General features: G+C 40.1%; 1 protein-coding gene across 5 annotated transcripts in view; it reads right to left on the bottom strand.

Annotated features, from left to right (window-relative positions):
• Positions 1–4,969: 4,969 nt before the first annotated feature.
• LOC121856178 (cytospin-A-like) overlaps positions 4,970–25,353 on the bottom strand; it is a 171,014-nt gene continuing 150,630 nt past the window's right edge. For 2 of the 5 annotated variants that reach the window (XM_042351513.1, XM_042351510.1), the window contains exons 6-19: positions 23,044–23,319; positions 21,282–21,412; positions 21,004–21,106; positions 20,152–20,304; positions 16,684–16,802; positions 16,227–16,374; positions 15,699–15,944; positions 13,809–14,078; positions 12,852–13,014; positions 10,545–10,763; positions 9,240–9,382; positions 8,307–8,630; positions 7,839–8,126; positions 4,970–6,553 (exon numbers count right to left, since the gene is read on the bottom strand). In XM_042351513.1, the coding sequence (XP_042207447.1) occupies positions 6,464–6,553; positions 7,839–8,126; positions 8,307–8,630; positions 9,240–9,382; positions 10,545–10,763; positions 12,852–13,014; positions 13,809–14,078; positions 15,699–15,944; positions 16,227–16,374; positions 16,684–16,802; positions 20,152–20,304; positions 21,004–21,106; positions 21,282–21,412; positions 23,044–23,319 (2,673 nt within the window). In that variant the 3' untranslated portion in view covers positions 4,970–6,463. The remainder of the gene's footprint in view (positions 6,554–7,838; positions 8,127–8,306; positions 8,631–9,239; positions 9,383–10,544; positions 10,764–12,851; positions 13,015–13,808; positions 14,079–15,698; positions 15,945–16,226; positions 16,375–16,683; positions 16,803–20,151; positions 20,305–21,003; positions 21,107–21,281; positions 21,413–23,043; positions 23,320–25,353) is intronic. The other 3 variants (XM_042351511.1, XM_042351512.1, XM_042351514.1) reach the window with 3 other exon arrangements.

Genomic DNA, 25,353 nt, shown 5'->3' with positions numbered 1-25,353 from the left:
CATGGGTAGAATAGGGGGAGGGGGGTTGGGGAATGCAGGGGAAGGTGATGGGATGGAATGTTTGATTGACGTTAGTCTTGGGGGAGGGATGAAGGGAAGAGGTGGGGGAGGGAATGGTGGGGGAGGGAATGGTGGGGGGGATGGTGGAGGGGGAGTGTGTTTTGGTGTGGTAACCCACGATGCTCAAATTATGAGGTTTAATAGTTGGGTGGGTAGAGGCTAGGCGAGGAGTTGGAACTTGTGAACGTATGATGTTGTTTAATGCAAGTTATGGAACATTACAGTATCTTCAAACGGGTTTTCATGCTATTAATAGGCCTTATGTAATCCACCAATAAGGATTACAACAGCACACAGTGTGGCTGCAATTGGTAAAAAAAATAAAATATAACATGGCCAAATTTTTGCCCTGCGTAATTTTTACAACCCACCTCACGCCTAAAGTAAACCGAAAAATGCTTGTGTGTATAGATGATTTTCAACTCAACATCACATATTCTTTCACCTCTACAAATATCTGCTGTCACTCATGGGACACCCTGCAATAGTATAAGGACGACATGGGCTATGCTGACAAATTAATGTGACTTACCTGTTGGTGACAACGATGGTAGGAGTGAGACCTCGCCATGTTTCAGTGTTCGATATCACCTCCTTCCCCTGGTGTGGGTGGCGCCAACCTTGTTAACAACTTGTATATTCTCCGTGACTCCCATTACTGGTAGTCACGGAGAATTAATTACTGGTGTGCCCATCAGTCTCACCGTCGTAGCCATGAACGGCAGAGATATGGTCGTTGTAGTGCTTGCTTTTATTTACCTGTTACACATGTCTCGCCATGCTTAATAATATTAACTATCTTCATGACAATCTTATTGTTATCAGTGTTTGCAGAATTCACGATGTTATGCTCCACCTACACACATCCTGTTACTAGACTAACCCCCACCTCCTCTATCCCCCCCCCCCCCCCCACACACACACACACACACTACAGTGGGCGACATCTGTTGGCCGACCATAGCATTTCCCCCAGCTGTTTCGAAACTTCAGACTCAAGGCTATTCGAAACCTCACTGTGGCTGGGTAGTGGACACGACTTTTGTGCATGATAGTACCTTCACTAGAACTGTTGGCAGTACATATGGAGGATGCACTCACAACACATAACACGTGAATACTGATACTAACAATTTTATGGGTTCACTATCCAACATGGGATAATTATATTCTGGTTAATTATCTCCAACCATATATAACAAAATACTGTGGACCATATAACTGTATGGAGTGTGCCAGGGCATAACACTGGTGTCTCAACAAATGAAGATCGCTGTTATGGTCGGTTGTAGTCTGACACGTGGCGAGAGTCTAGGGTCTAGTTCCCACTATGCAGACTGGAGCAGTTTAATCCTGCCGAATCAGCGACATCGTCCAATACAGCTAACTGTTAGGTAGCCCCCAACCCCGGGCAGCCGGTGGGGTGTTCATATAACCCCCACACTGGGTCTGAGATAATTTGGAAGTTGTCAAAGGAAGGGCTGATGATGACTCAATCACAAACAATCTTTCGTCTAGCAACGACAGATGACATTTATGTTATAGTAATTCTTACACTGGGTAAATGACAATTTCACTGTTACAACATGAACACTGATATTCGGCGGGGAACACTGGCTCACATACCTGAGATAATTTGGAAGTCATCAAAGGAAGGGATTACTCCTTCTCGCACAGGTTTATATACGGTATTAGTTGCCAGATGTGGCTACTCACTCAATGACAGAAATTACATTTGAATCAACTGTTACACATTCAAAGATGACCCTCAGTTGACACGGGTCTGGTGAATTTCTTAAGTTGATTTACATAAACTAATTAGAGATTGAGCTTGCCAGGAAAATGTGGAATACACACGTTGACAACTGAAGTACCCGAAATGGGCAGGACTTAGAGAGGGAAAATGCGTTTCTTCCTAGGGATAACTCACCAGTTATCCACATGTTTTGCGGGCGTGGAGTATAATGTGAATCATCAGGTTTCTAACAGACCAGCAGTCACTGTGACCATGACACAGCTCCCCCCTTCCCCAAGATTCTTATTATGCGGTAACGTTCGCTAAACATGTACTGTACAGTAATTACACAGATTCTTTAAATAACTGTTACCTTTTGTCATGGTTTCACACTACATACAACCATAACACATCAGAATTATTACAGGCATCTGGCACAAAAAGGCATACAAACAAGAACACAATGGTTACATACATGGGATAAACGGTAGTTTAAAAAAAACAATCTATTATCACTAACAACATTGAATAGGGAAACAAAATACAGGTAAATACACATACATAGGAGAATAATGTAATATGGAAAAAGCATAAAAATAGGGTCACATACATTACATAAAAAATTTGTTACACAATACCCACAGCTTCTCATATCAAGAAAGTTTTCATTGAGGAGATTGATCAAATGCTCACTGGACACCACTGAGATTTAACTTAGACTTCTCAAGCTAGGACATCGATAAACGGACCCCATCGAGTCGAAGGAATGATTTGTTTGACTATTCCAAAAAGTCATGTCCTACTCGCGAGAGACAGCAACATTCGAGGGATCCTGAACGAGCGGAGATATTCCCAAGAGTCCACTGCAAAATGAAACGGTCCTTATGGGAACACAACCAAACCAAGAACTGTCAGTACTTATGGCATTAGCCATGTAGCGGTATCGGCGCTATGCTTCCATGCCCAATCCTACTTAAAAGTCACGAACTCTACTCCTATACACAACAACAAGCCTAGCTAGGACTTACAAACCAGAACTTGAGAACTCTCAACTGGTATCTTTACTCAAACCAGTCACAGATACCCATCAGATGATTGCATAACTGCTAATACATCTTCCAATCTCTACGTCTTTACTGCAAATTGATAATCCCTCTCTGGAAAAGAAAATTGAAGAAAAAAAATCACAAATACCTACATACTCACAAACATTCCCATTGCACCACATTCCACAACTCACATGGGCAAACAACATACTCACTTTCCACAACTAACTGATGCAAGGCAACAACACATTCTCTCACTTTCCAGTTTAATTTCTAAATTGCAACATAAATATGCAAACATAACTCTTCACCATGCACATCAACAACCAATGCAGTCCAGTTTAAAGGTCTACTACCCTTTAAAGATATCTTGGCAACAATGATGCCAGTGTCTCTCCTAACTAGTAAGAGAGGCATTACTTACTCTTCTTCCCTTCTACACCTCCCTGTCCATCAGGCCATTCACCTGATGAAACAACTGGTGGTGAGACCTGAGTGTGTGCATTTGTGTGGGTGTCATTCCAAAGCTTAAAGATCAATTATTGTATGTTTATAAAAAAAAGTACTTTTGACCTTATTCTGAGTGACCATTACTTAGAGATTCAGATGTGTACGGTATGTGTGAAAAAAGTGACAAATGTAGAGAAACTTGCAACTCTGATAAATATTTTTTTATTTATAATCTTTCTAAGTAAATTCAATTGTGGACTGGATCAACCCAGTACTAAGGTGATAATCAGGGAAAATGAGAGTAATATACGTGTTGATGGTATCAGGGTAAGGACTAGTTGGATTCAGAAAAGTTTCAACTCTGATTATTTTGTATAAAGTGTTTAGATACTTAAGAATAATGTTAGTTGTAAGACAGATTTATAGAAGAGGTACTACTAGTTCGAGCTTAAGGAGATCACTGCATTTGTGACCCCAGATAGACTTTTTCAGTACGAGATAATGCCATTCTAAATATGTGCAGCTCCAGCCACATTTCAGAGGCTGATGAATTTATACCGTCCAGGGTTTGGACAGGACTTTTACTTACCTAGATGACCTGCTTGTTATTTCAGACATTTGGGAGGTCCGCCTGGAGTGACTACAGTCCCTCCCAAGTTATTTCGTCAATTGGCACGGCAGTTTCGGTGGAGTCTCTGGCTCTCGGTGAACCTGTAGTGGCCTTCAAGTGTTTCAGCCACTAAAGTTTGATGGCTACCTGTCTGTGTCTGAGTATAGTACATCAGCTAGTGGATGTTCGCCCCACTGTTGCACCTGCATTAAGAAATTCTTGTAAGCACTTCATTTCACTGTTTTTCCATACTGCATCCCCTTCACCATCTACAAAATATTTCAAAAGTTTTTACAAAGTATATTTAACTCGCAAGCAATTTTACAAGACTCTGGCAATACTCCATTACAGTTCATCTAAGAAAACATTATTGACCAAAGTACTGCTTGAGCTTTTAAACCTGGAGTTATATACAATGATTTGCAGTGTGGTAATGACAGTTTTAAAGGAGATTACTACTACTATACAGAGTCCACAATAAATATAGATCCGTTTAGGTGGGTGTAATTAGAGGCATTTTTACATTTCGGTACCTCGCCTGCAGGAAGAGATCGAGCAAATCTGGACGACGGAGATGGGTCACGATTATTTTCAAATATTTGTACTTGGCGAGTTCATGCCAAATCAATTTCAACTGAAGTTAAAATCAAAGGGAAACATGATAAACTATGACAAAATATCGCATAAAAATTTGCATTTGTTATACTGTTCTATTTATCCTTAACTTATATCTTTATTTGTCACATAAAAAGGTAATAGGGATCAATGTTTTAAGCAGACACTTTACATAAATCCACATACAGCACAGATATACCAGGTTCAAGTATTTCACTGCTATTTCAATACACAAATGTCTTAATAACTTACAGGGGCTAAAAAATTGAGCCAACATCTGAAAAATACTATACACTATCACCACAAAGGCCTGTGTTGATATCCCTCTACTATGGCAGAAGCATATCCTAAGGAATCAAGTGTGATGGATGAACACAGATGGACTAGACAAACCCATATGCCAATGCAACTATTTATAGCAATGGCATAAAAAAGGAAATGCCAAACAAAAAGGAAGCTTCAAAGTTTATTATAATACTGCTTCCATGTGTGCCATAGGAACTTGCAAGCATACATGCATTGTTGCACTAGATGTACTTCATATGTAATCACCCTTAATACCTAAACGTATGTACTGTACAAGCATATTTACATAGCCGCTGCAACGTATCGGGCCGGCCGTGGTTATACAACTTTGTACACTAGTGATAGAATTCAACATATTAAGCTCTTGATGAAGACTGGCGTGAAATTTGTAAACGGCATTTCACTATTACTTGGGAACGAAAGACAATTCAAGCTGGCGGGTCTAGAAATTCCTAATTTGGTCGACCGAGCCGAAACGCTACGTTCCGAGTCGCGGTCCGTAGAACCTCAAATGGATGAATCGGTTCCACTGACTTATTGAAGCACACAATATAACCTACTTAATCAAGCATGAAAACTGCTGTGTTTCAATGTTTAAATAATATAAAACAGGATTACCTTAATGAATGATTAGCTAAGGCACAACTTTACTGCAAATAATTTATGCCAAAAGAAAGTCTTATTTACATTTAAAAGTCCATAATGTCTGTTATTTTGACAATGCAAACTACTATCCTCAAAAGTTAGTTACAAAATTTGAGGATCTAATGTCACATAGCATAACATTTTCTGTACCTTTTGCATAGACACGTAATGGGACGCAGTAATCCTCGCAGCTCAGTTAGCACCCGGCCAACTAGAGCCAGAGCGTTACTTAATACGTAAGCTGTCGGTCGCGTACAAAAGAGGATGCAAAAGAGAAACAAACAAATGAGATTAGTTCTTATGTTCTTAGAGGAAAGTTATCACAGCTATTTAAACAGCATCTTCATCTTGCATTCCCACTTGGGGAAGATAACAGAATTGGTTCAAACAATCCATAGAATCTCTTATGACCGTTTGGTTGTAGTTGACTTGGAGTGATGAAATTCTGTCAATAATGTCGCAGTAATAAATTTTTTGTACTGGATTATATTATTATATATATAGTGATCTCTTACACTGAGAACTTTATACACAGCCAGATAAAATAACGAGAATTTTACTCGTCTTTTCCGCAAAGCAAAAATTCAGACTAGACAGATTGATTCCTTATTTAAATATAGACATTTGTGATTCTTGAGGAAAGAGAAACAAGTGTAGTGCCAATAAAGATCAGACCATTATGTGTGATACAAGGGATGATGAATAAAACTATATATAACACTCAAAGTAAAAAGTATATGACAAAAGGCACTTTTCACCACTGCAAAAGAAGAGAGGAAGTTCAGTTTATACAGCCAAACTTATATATTTATTTATATATCTATATATATATATATATATATTTTTTACTTTTAAATGAGAATAAAAAAATATGATCTAATGTCATGTTTGGAGAAGGCCGCAATAATCTCGCCGTAATGTTTTAATGCTAGCGCGTTTGAGTGACCGCGTGGAGTGCGGTCAAACGCCGATTTATGAGTCGTGGTTCCTTTACACTCATGTCTCAAAATGACAGAAGATGGACGTGACGTAGTTATAGACTGTCTGCCAATTTGGACGTTCCGATGTGATCATGTCGTCTACATCCTGTAAGAAATAGACAATATTAGAATCATTTTATATAGCAAGTCCTCGGTACATGTGAGGGACGTGTTCCCGAAAACCCTCGCATATACCGAAACTGCATATATTAAATACAGTACTGTGTTAAATAATAGGATGTGTTCCATAAATGAAGATGTTCCAGATCCATGTTTAACACAATTTCAACACAAATAAACCATAAAACAAATTAATACAATATTATTTTTTAATTAATAGTGTACATTCCAGTGTACTTAACAATTAAAGTATATAAATCGGCTTGGATAGACGAGATGATGGAGGTTTTACAGAGTGGGTGATAGTGGAGATATCTGCACAGTCATCGAGGCTGGAATTCGTATTGGGGAGCGTGACATCTCGCGTAAGGCTGAATTTTGCTCGCATAAATTAAATTCCAGGTAGGAATGGGATTTTCGCACAAGTGAATTCGCATACACTGAACATGCATATATCGAGGAATTACAGTACTAAGTAAACCTTCAATTTATGTGGTACTTTTATATAGTTCTGATTATACATGGTCAGTTGCAACCATTTATTTTTACATATGATATAAATTCTCTTATAAATGGTTCAGCACAGTGACAAAATGGGTCTAGAATACCAAAATCCTGCCGGATGTCCCTCCCAGACTGCTGCCATCTTTACGGGTCTCGCGTGTACGAACCTTTAGTTTCTACACTGACTGCACTATATGTCAAAGTCTATAAGGTAACTAATCCCAACAACTGTGTGTGGCGAGAGACTGTGTTGTCAGCGAGTGTCGATGTCATTACTGGATCTTACTCTGTGTTTTATTTCGTGCCATAAGAGTAATATAAACCTACATCACCAGACCCTTAGTGTTTAAAAATACCTCAGCAATTTATATTTACTATATAAACAACTTAAAGGCATGAGGCAGAAAGCATTCATCAACACAGGGCAGCAAGTTGATACAGTAAATTTATAACCAGTTTGTAGTGCTGCCAATCACACGTCTTTATCATTAAATGTATTTTTAGTGCCAGGTAATATCTAGTCACTGGGTAATTTTCCTATTTCACAAGTGTTTCATGTAATGGTGAGAAAGGTAAGACAAGAATCTTTTTTGTTATTTTCCTTATGAGGAGTCCTCTACCTCCACCTGTTATGCCTTTATTCACATTTATCACAGATTTAGACAAAACTTTAAATAATTTACCCACACAAACACTTCCTAACATCCTCAACTTGCATGCACGGTAAATTGAGAGAACTAAATATTTTTTTTTATCTTTTCGCTTACCAGTAAATTAGGTATGCCGACTGATTCGGCGGCCGATATTGCAACTTGGAAATTCTGTCTCTTATTTTGAGGTTTAAGATATTTGTAGTTTATCTTATCTGGAAGGTATGTGTCCAAGATGGCACACAGAGCAAGACCATCATTCCAACTGGAGCTGAAATTGGTAATATCCACGTTGATGTAGCCCAAAGTCTTGTTCTGACACCATTTGAGTAGAGCATTTCTCTTTGAACCTCCGCTTTGCGCTAGAGATGCCAATGGGTCTTTCTTATCCACCACGGCACTGATCTGGAAATGTGGGAAGGGAATTGTGTAAATAATGAGAGCGATGGAGTGGCCACAATCTAGCTGCTATAAAAGTGTTCATCTTTCCACAACATGGCACCTAAGATACAGTATTCATTTACAGGCACAGTCTCGAGAGTTTAAAGATACCGAATCTTATCAGATGGTGGATTTGAAGCTCACCTGTCCGTAACTATTACGTCTCATGGAATGGTCGAGTTTACTGCTCAAGATGGAAATGGGTTTTGAGACATTATTTTCCCCAGAACCGAGATTAGAAATTTTGCCCGAGCTTTTATCGGTCAGTTGCGACATTTTAACGTTGTCGGAGAGGTTAGAAGAGCCGGGGTTTGGTTTGGAGAAGGTCGACTGGTTGAGTGACGACTGAGTGATGCCCTCGGTGAAAGAATTCCGTTGGATGGCCCTTCGCGGCGAAGATGCCGACGAAGAACCGAGGGTGTTTCCTGCGTCCTTCAGTGGCGATGAAGACACACCACGGATCACACACTGTCAAAGAAAATCTATTATTGAAAAGACTGAAATAACTCCATACTGTACTAATGTTCCTGTATAATATATCGACAATGATTAATCCCTACCAGCGAGAGCAATTTAGAGAACGACTTATAATAATCGTGAAAATCGACACGTTAGTACTTTATTTTTACTCGATGATGTTTATAAAATTCCTGAAGCTTGTAAGTAATGACGTTAAAATTGCTCATACAAAGGATAACATTACAGGCGTACTAACACACAAGACATTGTGGCATTACTCAAACTTGCAATATGGTATAGGTATATAAATAGATAATATTACTTGATTAAGAATACATATACTATATAGCAAAAGGTTTACAAATGATTGATGGTCTACTAATGTCATACTGAAAATATTAGAAAAAGTAAATTTGCTTCAAATCTAACCATGAAGAGTTAATCAAAATTCCTAACATGATTTATGAAAGTAAAGTCATAAAGTTGAAATTCTGATTATTCTTGCTGATAAACTTGGAATTAGTTTCTGATATTAATTAATATTCTTCTGGCTTCCTTTAGGTTATGGAGTTGTTGTTTTGTTTTTAGTACGGTACTATGTAACAGTAATAAACCTACTTCCGTGTCTGCTCGCTTGAGGATCGGAGTGGAAGTCTTATTGTTATTGTTGATGTTACTTTCACTGCTCGTACTACACAAACTTGACGTGGAGGAGCTTCGGGAGCCTGCGCGTGTCTGTCGTGTTGCACTCTCTATAGATTCTGTTAATAAGGCAGGACATGGAATTAATATAAATTAGTAAATGGTACTGTGATGAAAATTTAACTTATACTGTATAATGATTCAAGTTGGTTCATTGACTTATTATAAAGAGACTTGTTATCCAGTGATCCTTTACAGTATAACATGACACACAAAGAGATCTTTAAGCTAAAACAAAACTCTACCTAGAAAACCAAGAATATTCCATTTACATCATTATAAATAGTTAAGACAATAAAAAACATCACAAGAAATAGTGTTTTATGGAGTATAATTTTCTATATAATGGTTAAAATATCACACAAGATTAACATAACACTACTGGAAGTTACCTCTACTGAAAAAATAAATAATCTGGTTCAGTCAAAATCATTTTAGATAGACATTCAATTTTTTGTGTTTAGGAGGTGCAATACATTACCTTCTCCTTTCATAAGCAATTGTTTAACCTTGTTTTAACTTACTCCAAGTCCCTATTTATCAGTAGCAATAAATCCACCTTACGACATACACAAAGTGACGGCAGTGATAGGAAGATATCTATGTGAAACCAAACATGAAACTGTCTTCTCCGACACTTCTAACGCGACTACTGCAGTAACGTAAAAATTAATACAAATATAATAGGAGAGAGACACACTTACATCATACACCAACAATCCCCCCTAAAAAATTTGCTTGAGGCTGACAGCTTTGAGCAGGTCTGAAGTATGTATGGATATACTGATGAAAGGAATAGTGCAATGCTATATACTGTACACCAGGTATATATCCATCCATAGTCCTGGCAGGGCATAGTACATAGAGCAAAGAATCAAGTAAGCAAGATAAAAGATACACAGAAGAAAAAAACAATACTTACAAGATTTCATTCAGGATGAGGGAAGTGAAGGCAAGAGTTAATGAATCTGTGAGGTAAGGATGGGGGCTCTGGGAGGTGTTCAAGAACCAATGAAGACTTCTGGTGACTACTAGAGGCTACTAAGGACTTGGGAGGCTTTTGGAGACTAATAAAGGATTCTGGGGACTAATAGAAGCTTCTGGGGGATAATACAGGCTTCGTAGGAACTAATGGAGGCTTCTGGAGATGAACACAAGCTTCAGGATGTGGTGGAGGATTCCAGACAATAACAGGTTTCAAAAAACGTAAATGTTCTTTACCAGGGGGAAACTTGCCAGCAGCAGGTAAATGCTCACCAATAAGTGATTTAACCCTGGAATCTCCTCGAGCCAGGGGACGAGGGTTACGGCGGTCGGTAAGGATGCTAGGATCACCATTAGGCAGGGATGAGGGTACAGCACGTACAGCACGGCGTTCGCTGCTGCCGTTGTTCAAGGCAGTATTACTGCTATTACTCACTGGGCTGCACACTTTCACCGCTGTATGACACGAGATACTAAATAATAATGTACTGCAAAAACCAAGGCAATGAGTTACTCTTAAAAACATTTACACTGAATCTTTCTCGGTCTCAAAACACAATGACCGCAAATTCGATTCTCATTTTAGAAACTGGTTTTGATTGGTTAAGTTTATTTTAGGAGGAGTTAGTTAAGTTTTCTTCATTAAACCTAAACTAACTTAACCAAAACCTTACCAGACTTAACCTACCTTATCCAGAGTCAACCAATTTCCAAAACGAGGATAAAATTCAAATAATTTTTATATATATCCTGAATTTTAATCATGTACATCTACCCACAGTTGAAGCAGAGGGTGGTATACTGAATTAAAAGCTACCTCAAATACTAATCACCAGCAGACCCAAAATGTCAAAAATTCAACAGTAATGTCTGAAGAATTATTAACAATATACCGATACATCAAGCAAGCTCCTATACAAATCTTACCATATATACACAAAATATTAAGCCTTTAGACAGCACTTATCTCTAAATTACTCTTTACACAAATATTTACCTCCTTTAGATGAGACAGGTAACCAAATTTTTAAATGCACAGAAATATTTTTAAAAATTTAGGCTTCTAATATACCTGTGTAGCCAGAATTTTTGAAGAAAACTCACTAAATGCATGTCCAGGAGTCAACAATCATATCAGCCTTGCTCTAAGATTCCCACACGAGATATGGGTCCTTTTACAGACACACGTAACCAATCATTGAGTCAAAACTAAGGTGATACGGTGGTTAATAGTTATGTTTCAAATTTAATGAACCATCGTTAACTCTATTCCATGATCCCACTCAAGAAGATAATGGCCCCTTTTAAATAGTGTATTAAGTGATTATTGATCTTTTAGTACTCATGCTGAAGTCTTAAGATATGCTGTTAACTATACTGACTAGTGAGAATGGGTCCCATAGCCATGATGGTCTGGTATGGACAGTATAGTACAGTAGGTCTTCGGTACACAAGGAGGCAAGATGGTTGGCACTGCACTCGACCGTCTCCACTTCCCCATTTGCAGCTGGGTGGAATGGTAGTGCCTCAAGATTGAATGCCTAATTCTTAAGACATATCAACTGTCCTATTTCAATATAAATAACCTTCATCATCTTAAAATATTTATACGTTCACTTTGATATTCTGTGATTTAAGTAACGGACATTTTCTTCACTTCATTACATACAATAACACTATTATTTGAGGTCTATTACACAAAGCATAGCCATTTAATTCTTAAGTGTCGTTTCTATGGTGAGAATGTAATGCACAATCCAACACCCGACAACCTTGTTAAAAACTGTGGCCTCTGTCTCATTCACATAGTCACTGTTAACCCAGGCATCAATCCCCTCACTTAGACCATGTTCTTCATCCCATCTTTCCATCTCTTCGATTTTACACATCTCAATAAATCTTTAATATTTCACATAATAACACTGTTAAGGGCAATAATGGTTATATATAAATATTAAGTATGCATTTCTAACCCAAACTGTCGATAAAAACAAGCAACAGAAGCAAGCAGATAATGGGAACTAATGCATAACAGTTCAAGCAGAGACAATTCTCAGGAACCAACTCTGAAATAACCCCAAGTACAATAACACAAACAATTGGGATTGAGTACACAGCAGCACCAAGCAGTCATTAAAGTCATCTATTGAGACATTGCTTTGGCTTTCCTCTCTTAGAAATCTTTACTTACATTATGCAAGGTGGCTGAATACACACGCGCGCATACACACACACAAAAAAAATTGCCTTCAACTTTTATTTCTAACTGCCATAAACCTTCTGCTCTTACAATGGTATTCCCCATTCTGTAACAAGGCCCCAAGTGTGTGGTTTATCCCCTGTTACTTCACACAACCCCAACTTCACCAATCAGCACCACACCCTTTCCTTAAAACCCATCTTACATACAGTAGTTCTTCAATAAGCTTGCTCGGTGCACCCCCTTTCCCATCACCCTTGCTACACCAGCCACGAGAAAATTAAACTGCCATGGTGACTACGCACGATAATAATAATAAATAAATCCACAAATAAAATACGTACCCTTGGCTTTCTCGAGGTCTTGCCCCAGTTGTTTAAGTCTATCTCTCAACATGGCATTTTCTTGGGTCAGGCGCTCCAAGTCGTGTTGTGCCTCGGTTTTGAAGTCATTTGCAACACGAACTGTCATCAGCAAGTCACTCTGGAACTGCTCCCATTCCTCCACCTTTTATGTAAGAAGTAACCATTAATATATACATCATGATAAATAAGGATAAATGTAAAATGGCAAAGACTTCCTTCAATTAGTATACAGGTAATTTAATTAGGTTGTGATAGCAAACTTTGTCTTATGTGAAAAAGGCAATTTTACCTTATATAAACTGATTTTCATAAAGTGATGACAGTTAAAACAAAAAGTTATTATTGTCTGGCAAAAAACCCGAGTTGTGCCTTATAAGGCGTGACATTTATACATACATTCTCTTAAAAAAATCTATAATCAAAACAACGATTAATTGATTGTGTTAATAACATCCCTGGTAACGAAACAGCTTAGGTCACGTGTTGCCAAATTAAAGTAAATGCTTAGAAGGCTAAAAACAAATAATACAAGGTAAAACAATGATGAAGGCTTGTTAATTACATCTTCACAAGGGGAAGCCACATTTCAGGGGGATTTACTCTTTCCCTAGATGCATTAAAGAGGACTTTACCTAATAATTGGGAACAAGAACAAGACAGATAGTGATCGGGTCATTACCTACACTGGTGTGACATGAGGCACTCTGAGAGAGAGAGAGAGAGAGAGAGTCACTGAGTAAAGATTTAAAAGCTTAGAGCTGTTTGAAGAGAGGGAGAGAAAAGACTGGGAGATAGAAAAGAGAGGGAGAGAGAAAGGAGAGGGAGAGAGAAAGGAGAGGGAGAGAGAAAGGAGAGGGAGAGAGAAAGGACCTTGAAAGAAAAGAGAACGACAGAAACAAAAGAGGGAGTCGTCACTATCACACACAAGCTTCGGACCTGTTTATTGAAGTGTGCCTTTTCTTCACTGATGCAACGATCCTTTTCAGACAGCTTATCGGTGGCCTCGTTAAGTTTCTTCTGAGCCTCCGATAGGTTGGCCTTCAGGTCTCGTTTGTCCTCGAGGTGGTGCTGACATGCCAGTTTGAGGTCTTCGACTGTGGCTCTCATGACTTCCACCTCATCCTGTAGATGGTGGCATTCCTTCTCTAACTGGGTCTTCTTCCAGTCGGCATCCTCCAGCTGACTGCGAGCATTGTTTCGGGCCACCTGCAACATCACAAAACATTGGGTATTTTGTCTTCGTTAAAATCACCGAGTCTGACATCTCACCAATTCGATACACTGGGAGACTGACATCTCCTAAATTCAATACTGTACAGTAGCTAAAACAACTATCTGTGCATACTTTGTGGGAAACAATATGAGACCATGGACGATAAATTTTGGTATACGAGGGCTGTCGTTAGTCGTACGTAAAATTTTGGAGAGTATCGACCCCCGCCTGCACAGATAGTTGTTTTAGCTACTGTACATTAGGATATGTTGGTCTCTTTTAAACATCATGATCTTGGGAACTGCTCTTTGATTGGGTATATTAGTCTATCCTGGGTTGATGAACTAGCCTTAGAGAATAAAGAACAACCTCATCTTAGTTCCAAGTAAATTTAATAATACTGTACACAATTCTTTAACAAATGACAGAGTAATATTCCTGTAGACATCTTAAGCTAATAATTTTAACAAAAAAAATTCTGATGTAGTCATTAAGGGGTAAATCATTATTGAATCTGAATAATCACTGTCTGTATATTAGTACATTATACTCTTTGTGTGAGAGTTAGTCACCTGCCACCTCATTACCCAAGGCTAAGCTAATCCTTCCACCCCAAGGTGTTGGATATGGCATGAGGTTTGTTAGTTTTGCTTACCTTAACACCCGAGTTTTTAAATCTTACACACTTGCTTTACACCCCACAATCCTTTTACTTCTACAAAAGGACATGGTCCATACATAGCTTCCTTCACACAAACTGTTGTGTGTATCTCACAAGCCTCTCCCATTAGCTAGTTTACACCCAATCCTGCCGTCTTACCTTCGGCATTCCCCTAAATCTGACCTACTGCTGTACACTCTTTTAACATTTAGTATCTCCATACATTGATACCTTCAACATAATCTCAGCCACTTCAACTATTCTGGCCAACCCTCAGTGACATAACCATCCTTTATTGTCAGTAAACAAAGATCCTCTTCCCTTCCATTAATTACTTTATTGTTTCCTCAACTTTTCAACTGCTTTCGTGTATGGATTACTACTATTTATTGCCTGTACATCTTTTCTTGTTGCTTTTTATACTTGTCTTTAAGGAATCTCTACTTTGTTATATTAAATCTTGATCCACCTTATAAAAGAATGGAGGAATAGTGAAGATAATTGATGGAAAACTCGCAAGAAAACTGCCTCAAACAGCATAGGTTCCCATACCCTACCCCCCTATACAGCGGGAATGCCCGTGGGAACCGACTGTCACACCACAACTCTTAGACATTTTTACCCCCTTTTTTTTGTTTAATTATTGTACATCTTTACCCCATTATGGTGCTGGGTTCTTGGAGCGATAAGCAAAGATATATTCCATTTATTCGGCCATTCATTTTCTTCACCTACGGTAACATATGGACTCTGCTATGATGCTTCCCTGTCATAGGTACCAGTGATACATGTCTCATTTATCCCCCGTCATACCACACAACACTTTAATAATTCTTCCTCCTTAATACTATCTCAAACTTGCATCTTTCATTTAATCTTTTTTCATATTACCATAATGTGCTTCTAAGTCTTAAACTGCTTCTTATATTCTTTCTACTAAGGTCACTTTCACCTGATTGATGTTAAGTTCTGGAAGTTCCACAGTAGCACTCTGTTCCACACATCCTACCATTAGATCGTCCTGTAGTGTGGATATCTGATCTTTGAGTCTCTCATTCTCACAAGCCATGGCGTTGGCTTTCTGCTGAAGTGAAGCATTTTCTTTCTCCAGGGAGTCCTTCTCTTGTCTCACTCTCTCCAACACATCTGGTAGTTTACTCTTCTCCCCAGATATTACTGCTGCCTCTAACTCTGTTATCTGAGTGTAAAAAATACTAGTTAATACACAAGCCAGTAGGCCAGTAAGCAAAAATGTATGATGACTGAAAATGATAACTTATGAGATAATGAATACAGCTCAAGGCCTGAAAGAGTAAAAATGCATATATCAATGAACAATAATATCTCTTGCTTTTTTAGAATGAAACTTTGTAATGATTACAAATCCTTAAATGATTCTGCATGAATTTGAATAAAAAATGTGAAACTTTCTGAAGATAACATAAAAAATGTCCAATGACAAAACTCCAGCACAAACTACCTTTTCTTTAGCACTGTCCAGGGCTGTCTTCAGTCTTGTTGTTTCTATCTCAGTGGCCTTAGTGGCCTCAAGGGCCTCAGCTAACTGGCTCTCGGTTGCCTTCTTATCACTATTAGCAGCCTCAACCATAGACTCCAAGAGCTTCATTCTGTAAAACAAAATAAATTAAGAACATAACATCTATCATTGCTTCTCCCTTCCTTCATGTGGTGGGTGGATCATGGGGAACAAGAGCTGTCTTAAGAGTGCAACAATGTGGTCAGGTGATAAATAACACAAAAGGAGAAACAGACAACAAATGTTTAAAAAGAAACAGGAAAGGTCTGTTATATCCTCAACTAGTACATATAATATAGTACAAATAAGTCATGGTTCTCAAAAAAGATATGAAAAAAGTCCCATTACAAGATGTTGGAGGCAGAGTCATGGTCCATGGTCTTCATGCACTAATACACACCTGTCTCTGATGAGCTGAGAGTCACGATGGCATCGCTCCTCTGCTTCCTTTGTGGTAGCAATTTGTTGTTCCAGTTCTTCCTGTTTTATCTGCAGTAGTTCACGGTCTTCCTGTGCACTCTGTCGTACAATAAGTTAAATCATTAAGACATGAAACAGATTTTAATGACTAGGAGGAAAATACTGGTTACATTACCCCATACTAATCCCCACAGCAAATAAACAGTCTCTGAAATGTGATTCTAATATTTATCAATTAATCTTACTACTGTACTCTGGCCACACCACAGTCAACTACAAGACCTGACACCTATCTAAGACCCTTGCCCAATTATAAGTGCACTGGTATCAAGTTAATCGTCATTATCCTTCTTATTGTCGATTACCGTACTTCTGAACAAATGCCCGTACTATACAGTCGACCCTCGCTTTACGCGGTCCCACTTTACGCGTTTACGCGGTACCCTGCCGAAACCGGAATGCTCACTTTCCGCGGTGCGTGTACCCCTTTACGCCATGTTGTGTAAGCGGCGCGAGTAGGTTGCGCAGTGTGTGTCTTTGTTGCGTTATCAGTGACGTCATATGACGTATCGGACTGTAATTGGGCCATGCATCCTTACCTCCCTCCGCTGCTAGCTGTGATTGGTTTAAAGTAATATGACGTGTCCACCCGCGGGAGGGAGGGAGGAAAGACGACGCTTGACCTAGCCGCGGCAGTTTCATCCCTCCAGGCCACACCGTGTATACGTGATTCCACTGTTCTGTAAAATGGCTTCCGCCGGACCACCGCCCCCAGAGAGAAACCTTTCCTTACCTGGACCCAGCCGCCCTAAGCCAAAGAAGACACGACGTTCCTTAAGCTACGAAATTAAGTATAAGATCATACAAGAGTTGGAGAAAGGAACAAGACAGGTTGATCTCGCGTGCCAGCATGGTGTTAACGACTCTACGATCAGGACAATTAAGAAGGATGCAGCCAAGATAAAGGAGCACATGAACATCACAAAGTCTACAGGTGCTTCTATGATCAAGTATTGCCACAACCAGGTGCATCTCAAGACAGAAAAATTACTTGTGAGCTACTTGGTGCGTCAGGCGCGACGGAACATGGTGGTAGACACGCGCTCAGTTAAGGAGTACGCACGTGAACTGTATGCTGCAGTGTCACGAAAGATGGGAATTACAGAGCCCAAACCCTTTAATGCTTCCTCTGGGTGGTTACAGAGGTTTAAGAAGAGAAACAAGATCACCACTATCAACATTGGTGGTGAAGAAGCTAGTGCTGACTGTGTTGCGGCTAGGGAATTTCCTCCGTTTTTACGCGAGATTATGAAGGAAGGACAGTACACCGACGACCAGGTGTTTAACATGGACGAATCTGGTCTTTTTTGGAAAAAACTACCTTCCAAGACCTTCGTTGTGAAGAATGCCAGCAAGTGTCGGGGCCGGAAGTTGCAGAAGGAGCGCATCAACGTCCTGTTTACCACCAATGCCTCCGGTACCTGTAAGCTCAAGTTATCGGTGATCCACACAGCACACAAGCCGCACGCCTACAAGAGCATGGACATGACCAAGCTAAATGTCCACTGGCTGACCGCACGTAAGGCGTGGATGTTCTCTACACTGTCCCTCTCCTGGTTTGATGACTGTTTCGTTCCCGATGCGAAGAAATTCTGTTAGAAACAGAATATGCCATTCAAGATTTTGTTGCTGCTGGACAACGCACCAGGACACTCGCCCCTACTGTTAGATCGTCACCCCAACATAAAAGTGGTCTTCCTTCCTCCCAACACTACGTCTATATTACAGCCCATGGACCAAGAGTTAATCTGTAATGTAAAAGCTGCATTCTCTACTAAAAAATTCAAGCTCCTGAACGACTACACCAACACCAAGGAAGAGTTGCGTAACCTGAGTGACACCAACACCGATAGCAAGAGCGAAGACGACGAGGATCAACAGTTGGCAGAGCAAGAAGTACTTTTAAAACAATTCTGGAGAACATTCAACGTCAAGAAAGCTGTGGACTTCTTGGTGGAGGCATGGGATCAGCTGTCTGTAGCAACTGTTCGTCACGCATGGAGACATGTGTTGCAAGGCATTCCGGCCGTAGGCAGAGTCAATCTGTGACTGGTGAGGTTCAGACTGTTGCAGTAGCAGTGGACCTTGCCAGAGAAGCTGCGCAGAGTGTTACAGCTGCAGGCTTCTCCGAGACCACCAACGACGACATCCTGGAGGTGATAAGGGATCCTGATGTGACTACCGATGAGATGGTAGATGATGATGACGTCAGTGAAGAGGCAGGTGGTGCGTCATCCCAAGAAGAACGCCGCTTATCCCATAGTAATGTTAGGGGTGCCATCGAGTGTATCGAGAAAGCCAAGCTCCTCCATTCCGACGACCCTGACGCAAACAGGTATGAAATCTTCACTACCCAGCTGTTGCAGACTATGGAGCCCTACATCAAGGTTTATCACGACAACATAAACACCAGCCGTCAGCAAAGCATAACAGAGTTCTTTGCCCGCAACCCACCACAGCCAGCCCAAGCCAGTGATAGTGACAGAGGTAGAGACAGTGATGATGACTTTGAGGGATTTGTCAGGGAGGCACCAGTAAGTGTGGATGACACCGATGAAGACTCACCTGAGGGCCAGTAGCCTGCCCTCTGCCTCGGAACCAGCCTCCATTCCCCTACGCTGACCCATCTCTTCTACTAATGTAAGTGTTAACCCCAGCCTTGTTTTTTTCTAACCTAACCTTCATTTTATTCTTCTCTTATTGACTGTTCCCTTCTATATTATGTGTGGGTGAATACCATCATAAAGTTAAGAGGTTATTTTTAGTAAAACGTACGTATTGTGTCGGGAAAAAGTGGAGTTTGGGGGTCGGCCTGGTCTCTATTTCAATTAATCCCATATGTTATGTTGTACACTTTACGCGTTTCTCACTTTACGCGGGCCGCCGTGGGTTGAATTAACCACGTAAAGTGAGGGTTGACTGTACTATGAAAGGTAAATGGGGACAAAACTAATATTCTACCTCCCCTGTTCACCCTTACAAGACTTTCTCCACAGTAAGCCAGCATAAAGATCAATAATCTCCTTTCATTAACTGTCATTTGTTATCTATAAATACTATAACAGATGTGTTCTGCTATGGTGTTCTTTTGCCACACAATGACTCTGATACTAAGATGAAGGAAAGAAAAACTCCTCATAATCTATACTTGGGAAGAAAAAAATTAACACAGGGGGTCTTTTAAATGCATGACTACTTTGAAGCCTTAGGTTACTTCTATGTTCCATCATATTAAAACACAGTTATGCTATCACCATCATTGTTATGGCTATTTTCTATGCTATTGTTGGTTAGCCGGGGTTACCTAATAGCAGCTCTCCATACACCAAGGTCTCTGAGTCTGGTTCCTAACTCTAACGTCATTCCTTACTAAACACAATAAAGTTACCTTGAGTAGTTCCATGAGCCGTTGAGTCTTTTCACACTGGGACAGATCTTGACTATTCTCAGACTGCTGGATCAACATGTGTTTAAGAGTGTCGTTGTGAGACCGAGATTCATTTAGCTTCTCTGTTTGTTGTGTCAGAGATTCTAGTAAAACCTGGAAAATCAACAACAATAACAATAATAACAATAATAAACAAACATTAATAAATATATCAAGGTGGTGTAATAAATTTATAAAAAGCCTTTACCAGTCTTAAGTAGGAAACACCTCATTCTGTTCTCTATACTACCACTACAGAAGTACACATATATTAACATTCTCAAAATTTAAATCTTCTTACTTAATCATAATATAAATGTACAGTATACTCATATGTTAAGTTCTTCTTCCACATTACAACTGAACAAACATGGAGACAATACCCAGTAGCTATTAGTTTCCCCATCCCACATACCACCTTCCATAAATCCTAAATACTGAACGTTACTTATTTTTTAATTACGATTACAATGCTGTTAAAGCAATCTACCATTTATGTTACTTCAATTTCCCCCCCAAGGTATATAATGTCATGTCTTAATATTTCTAACTGTATTCCACAACATAAACTTTACTCAACCATCAATAGCATTATCGCTCTCTCTCTTTCTATTCTCACTTTAATAACTGTTGTCTGTACTGTACATCTGACACTATAACACCAAGGTTGATGCTGAAGATGGGCAAGTCACCTACTGTGTTAAATCAACATCCAGACAGTCCTTAAGACAATAAAGACACAAAATTATACCGAATTCTGAGGTGTGTGTGTGTGTGTGTGTGTGTGTGTGTGTGTGTGTGTGTGTACTGTACCTGCTTCTCTTCCTGTAGTTGCTGCACTTCCAGGTGACACTCAGACAGCTGCTCTCGGAGGTCATCCAGCTCTTGTAAAGTAGCCTGAAGCTCCTCGTTTGTGCTGTCGAGTGTAAAAATCACAGCTAATCAAAATATCCTCCAACTGAATAAAAACGGCTCAAGTTAGCAATACATCAAACTATTCCCTAATACATACAAGTTTCATCTCCATTAACCACACTATTAATCACAGAGGAACATAAAGGAACTAGAATAATAGATCCGACTGATGTTACCAGTAGTGAGTTTCTTCCATCTGTTGAATGCGGTCTTGCAGGCAAGCCACCGACATCTCCGACACGCTGGAGGTGGATTTGTTGTCCCATTCTCCCCGGTCACCACACGAGGATGGATCTTCACCTCCATTCTGTAGGACAAAACTATACCCTGTAGTGCCTGTAATCATCAAAATTCCTCCTCAGTGTATCGGGGTCTTGGTAATTCATTAATAACTTATAAGACACCTTTTGAGTTCTATTAACACATGGATGTAGGTGTGTTAATCACTTAGAACTCATGTAATGTGGACGTCATTATTATTATTATTCTATATTTTTTTTTTTTTAAGGCAACATTTTTCTTATGGGACTTATAAAACTTGTTCATTCTTTTCCATTTCATCCAATAACTCTCATATTTTCTTCCCAGAGGGAAAAAAAAAAAGAATTGGCTTCTGGTTAAAAATTCTGATAACTAAGCACTGTAGTGTACCCCATACTGTACCTATTGCTACCTCTACACTTACTGTCCGTACATGATTTATGATATATCTGTATGTATGTTCCTCACTCTTAAATCACATCTACTGAAAAAATGCATTGTCAAATATTATCTTAAAATATATTAGATCAAGAAACAGCCATCCAGCATAAATCCTTAGCATGTAGAGTACAAAATGAAGTTCAAGGCAACTATTCAGTCCACTTTGTCAACAGGAAAAAACAATGGCAAGAACCTAAGAACATATTTTCATTTACCGCAATATGATTTTTAAAAGATGGAGTTGGCATAGCCGGTAAGCTGCTCTTCCCGTACATTCCAGACACTAATTTACGAAAACTTTCTTTGGAGAGACGTTGTGGGAGCTTGAGTTTTGTGGCCATGATTTCTGAGTTTGTTCCTGTGGTTGTCATCCAGGTGAATCAACTGCCAGGGGCATTAAGCACCATTGACTCGGTTTTTACCTTGATCAAGAGTCACCGCCATCACTGACCCTGCCACAGACGCAACACTACGTAAACACTAAGCTTCCCTCTCTATGGTCTGCACCTTTACCTCTCGACACTTCATTATACATTCCAGTAACGGATATTGAAAACACAAGAGACGTGACGACACAAGGACTAGTGAATGAGACACTGCCCCAAGGTGCTCCACACAATACTATGTTGTTCCTCCCAGCACATTGTATACGCACTGATAACAATCACCTTCCTCACAATCTTATCTGGCTCTATCAGTCTTATAACCTGATTTGGTATATAGGACAGTACACAGTTCCTACTTATGGGCGAATTTTGTTGTGGGATAATGGTTATTATTACTAAAGAATGAGAGGCCAAAAGATAAAATGAGAGAGAGAGAGAGAGAGAGAGAGAGAGAGAAGAGAGAGGAGATGAAAGAGAGGAGAGAAAGGAAGAGAGAAAGGGAGGAGAGGAGGAGGAGAAAGGAGGAGAGAGAGGGGGAGAGAAAAGAGAGGGGGAGAGAAAAGAGAGGGGGAGAGAAAAGAGAGGGAGAGAGAAAAGAGGAAATTAATAAGTGTTTTAACGTAATGCTCAGTACTGCAGCTCACCAAAGCCTCAGCTAAGTTAACATTATCCAAACTGGCTGGTTTTTTATGTTATTTTCTGGATAAGCAAAAGGTTCCAGTTCAATTCAAATCAATACTCAGGTCTGAGGTTTGGAGACCACAGCCCACCATATCATACTTTACCGGGCTGTTCCACAAACTCAAATACCTGCATCTAACACAGAAGAGGTTGAGTGAGCATGACCAACCTGAGAGACAGAGCAGACTTTACTGAAGAGCAGTTCCTTCTGTTGGTCTGAGAGCGGAGAGGAGTCGAGGGACACCCCCAGCTGGAGCAGCCTCTCCCGTAGCAGTTTGTTCTCTGATGAGAGAATCTGGAGTGTACTCCTGACGTTGGGGGGCAACTCCTGGCTACTGGAGGCGGGAGGAGCAGTAGTAGTGGCACTGCTGGCGGCTGCTTCAGTTTTGCCTGAATTCTTTGTGTTCTCCTCATCATTGGAGTGTTCCCGCTCCCTGGCTGACTCCTGCAATACAAGCAACACAAAAATTTATTGACTAAAATTACAGCATTACGTATTTACTGAAATAAAATGGCTCATAGAACAATACTACAGCTAGAGCATGCTGTACAGTATATGAAATAGTAGTTCAAAAAAAATTTAATAAAAACTCTTTATATATACACACGCACGCACACACACACTCAATAGTTTCATATAAACCTTAAATTTCACCCAAACAAGTCCCCCTGGCGAAGAAAGATGGTCGAAAAAATTGAGACAAGACAAGGTTCTGTAACAATAACAAGGCAAGTAAGATTGACCCAGGCTAAATCTACATGTACTTGACCCCTACGGAGGTGTGACGAATTACCAACTAACCACAACCATCCCGAGGTAACTGTGGCGAATATAAGTTCAGAGCGGCTACCGATATCCCAACTACAGACCACACAAAGCATGTCGATGATCCAATTGTACACAGGGACGAAGGTGACTGGCTGAGCGGCTGGTTATACATTAACTCTGATTCCCTTGTCAATTCTCCTTGAAGGTACAGTACACAATGTTTATATAATAATGGTGCTTGTTTTTCTTAAGTGTTGTAATGTTTTCGTTTCGGTTCCCACATTTCACATAAAAAAATCCCTCTTCCTTAAACTCCAACATCCATTCTTCCTCCTCCACACTACCCCCCACCCCTTTCCTTCCCTTCCTACCCTTAAAACCACAACCCCTCCTTCCCTTCTACCCCTTAAAAATCCAAACCAGCCCCTACCTACTCAACCCCCCCTCACAATCATAACAAACCATCTAAGCAACACACACAAGACACTCAAACACACACAAGACACTTAGACACACACTTACAACAGCTGGACTACACACGCTTCCCTCCACGACACAGCCAACACCTAAGTCTCAACTCCCTGCAACGTCTCCTCACCACCTCAGACAAATAAACAATTACTCGGTGTACAATTTCATCAGCTTCTAGTCCTTACTTCAAGCATTAGGTAAACAAAGCAATGGTTCATTAATACCCTGTAATGGGATTTTGACCGGATAGACTTTGGGATTTATCTATCAAGACATTTCCTTACAGATTCGATTATTTTGCCCCCACACGGAACATTGGGGGCTAGTTTATTGGGCACCCTTTCACACACCCTACACAAGACCAAATACACCACCAGCACTTCCTCCTCACAGCCCCACAAGTTTAAGTGAGTTCAATAGCCCCCAGCAGGGAGAGAACGGGGAAGGGCTGACAACGTTACATAATGCTAACAGATAAAGAGATAGTAATGGCAAGTTAAGATACAGGTCATTCTATCCCTTATCCCTAGTCACTGAGGTAAACCAAGGAAGAGGTGGGATAGTCAAGGAAGGGAAAGGACAGTGTAGGGCTTGGGATTACTTCAAATATCAGGGGTTTCAGGGTACAGACAGTATTTTATCCTACCCCATGATATTCAGGGTACAGTATCCCAACCCATCCATCCCATGACATACCTCCACCTATCCTGTTCCTCCTGAAGGATACAGTAACACCCGCTAGCCTGAGGATGAGGCGGGATAGTGTGGCTAGACGGGAGAGAGGGTCTTCTTTCACTAAGCTGGGGTAAGGTGTGTGACCCAGCCAGAGAGAAAGTCATCCCCCCCCACCCCGGTCTCTTCCTGATTGCTTAAAAAAATAATAAAATAAATAAATAAAAATACATGAATGGATATAGATAAAAGTATGGATGGATAGATGGATAAATAAATAGATGGGTGGATATAGAGGTAAACAGATACATAGATAAACTTTGAGAGAGAGAGAGACCCACCCACTCCCCCTCAACTACCAGCTCGTGACAAATGATCACTAATTACCTCCAACCATCATCACTACGGGTCATTATGAACATCAATTCGTCAGGTCGGTGTTAATGAGGGTGCTGCTACGACCCACCATCCACGTCTCAACATAAACAAAGTGAATATTACGCCATACGGGGATCGATACGCTCACCCCCGACACACGTAATCACAACAGTGATTTGTAGAATGAAT

Source organism: Homarus americanus, unplaced genomic scaffold, assembly GCF_018991925.1.
Source record: "Homarus americanus isolate GMGI-L3 unplaced genomic scaffold, GMGI_Hamer_2.0 scaffold48016, whole genome shotgun sequence".
NCBI lineage: Eukaryota > Metazoa > Arthropoda > Malacostraca > Decapoda > Nephropidae > Homarus > Homarus americanus.
Note: the sequence above shows the minus strand (reverse complement) of the source record. Positions and strands in the feature narration are given on the sequence as shown.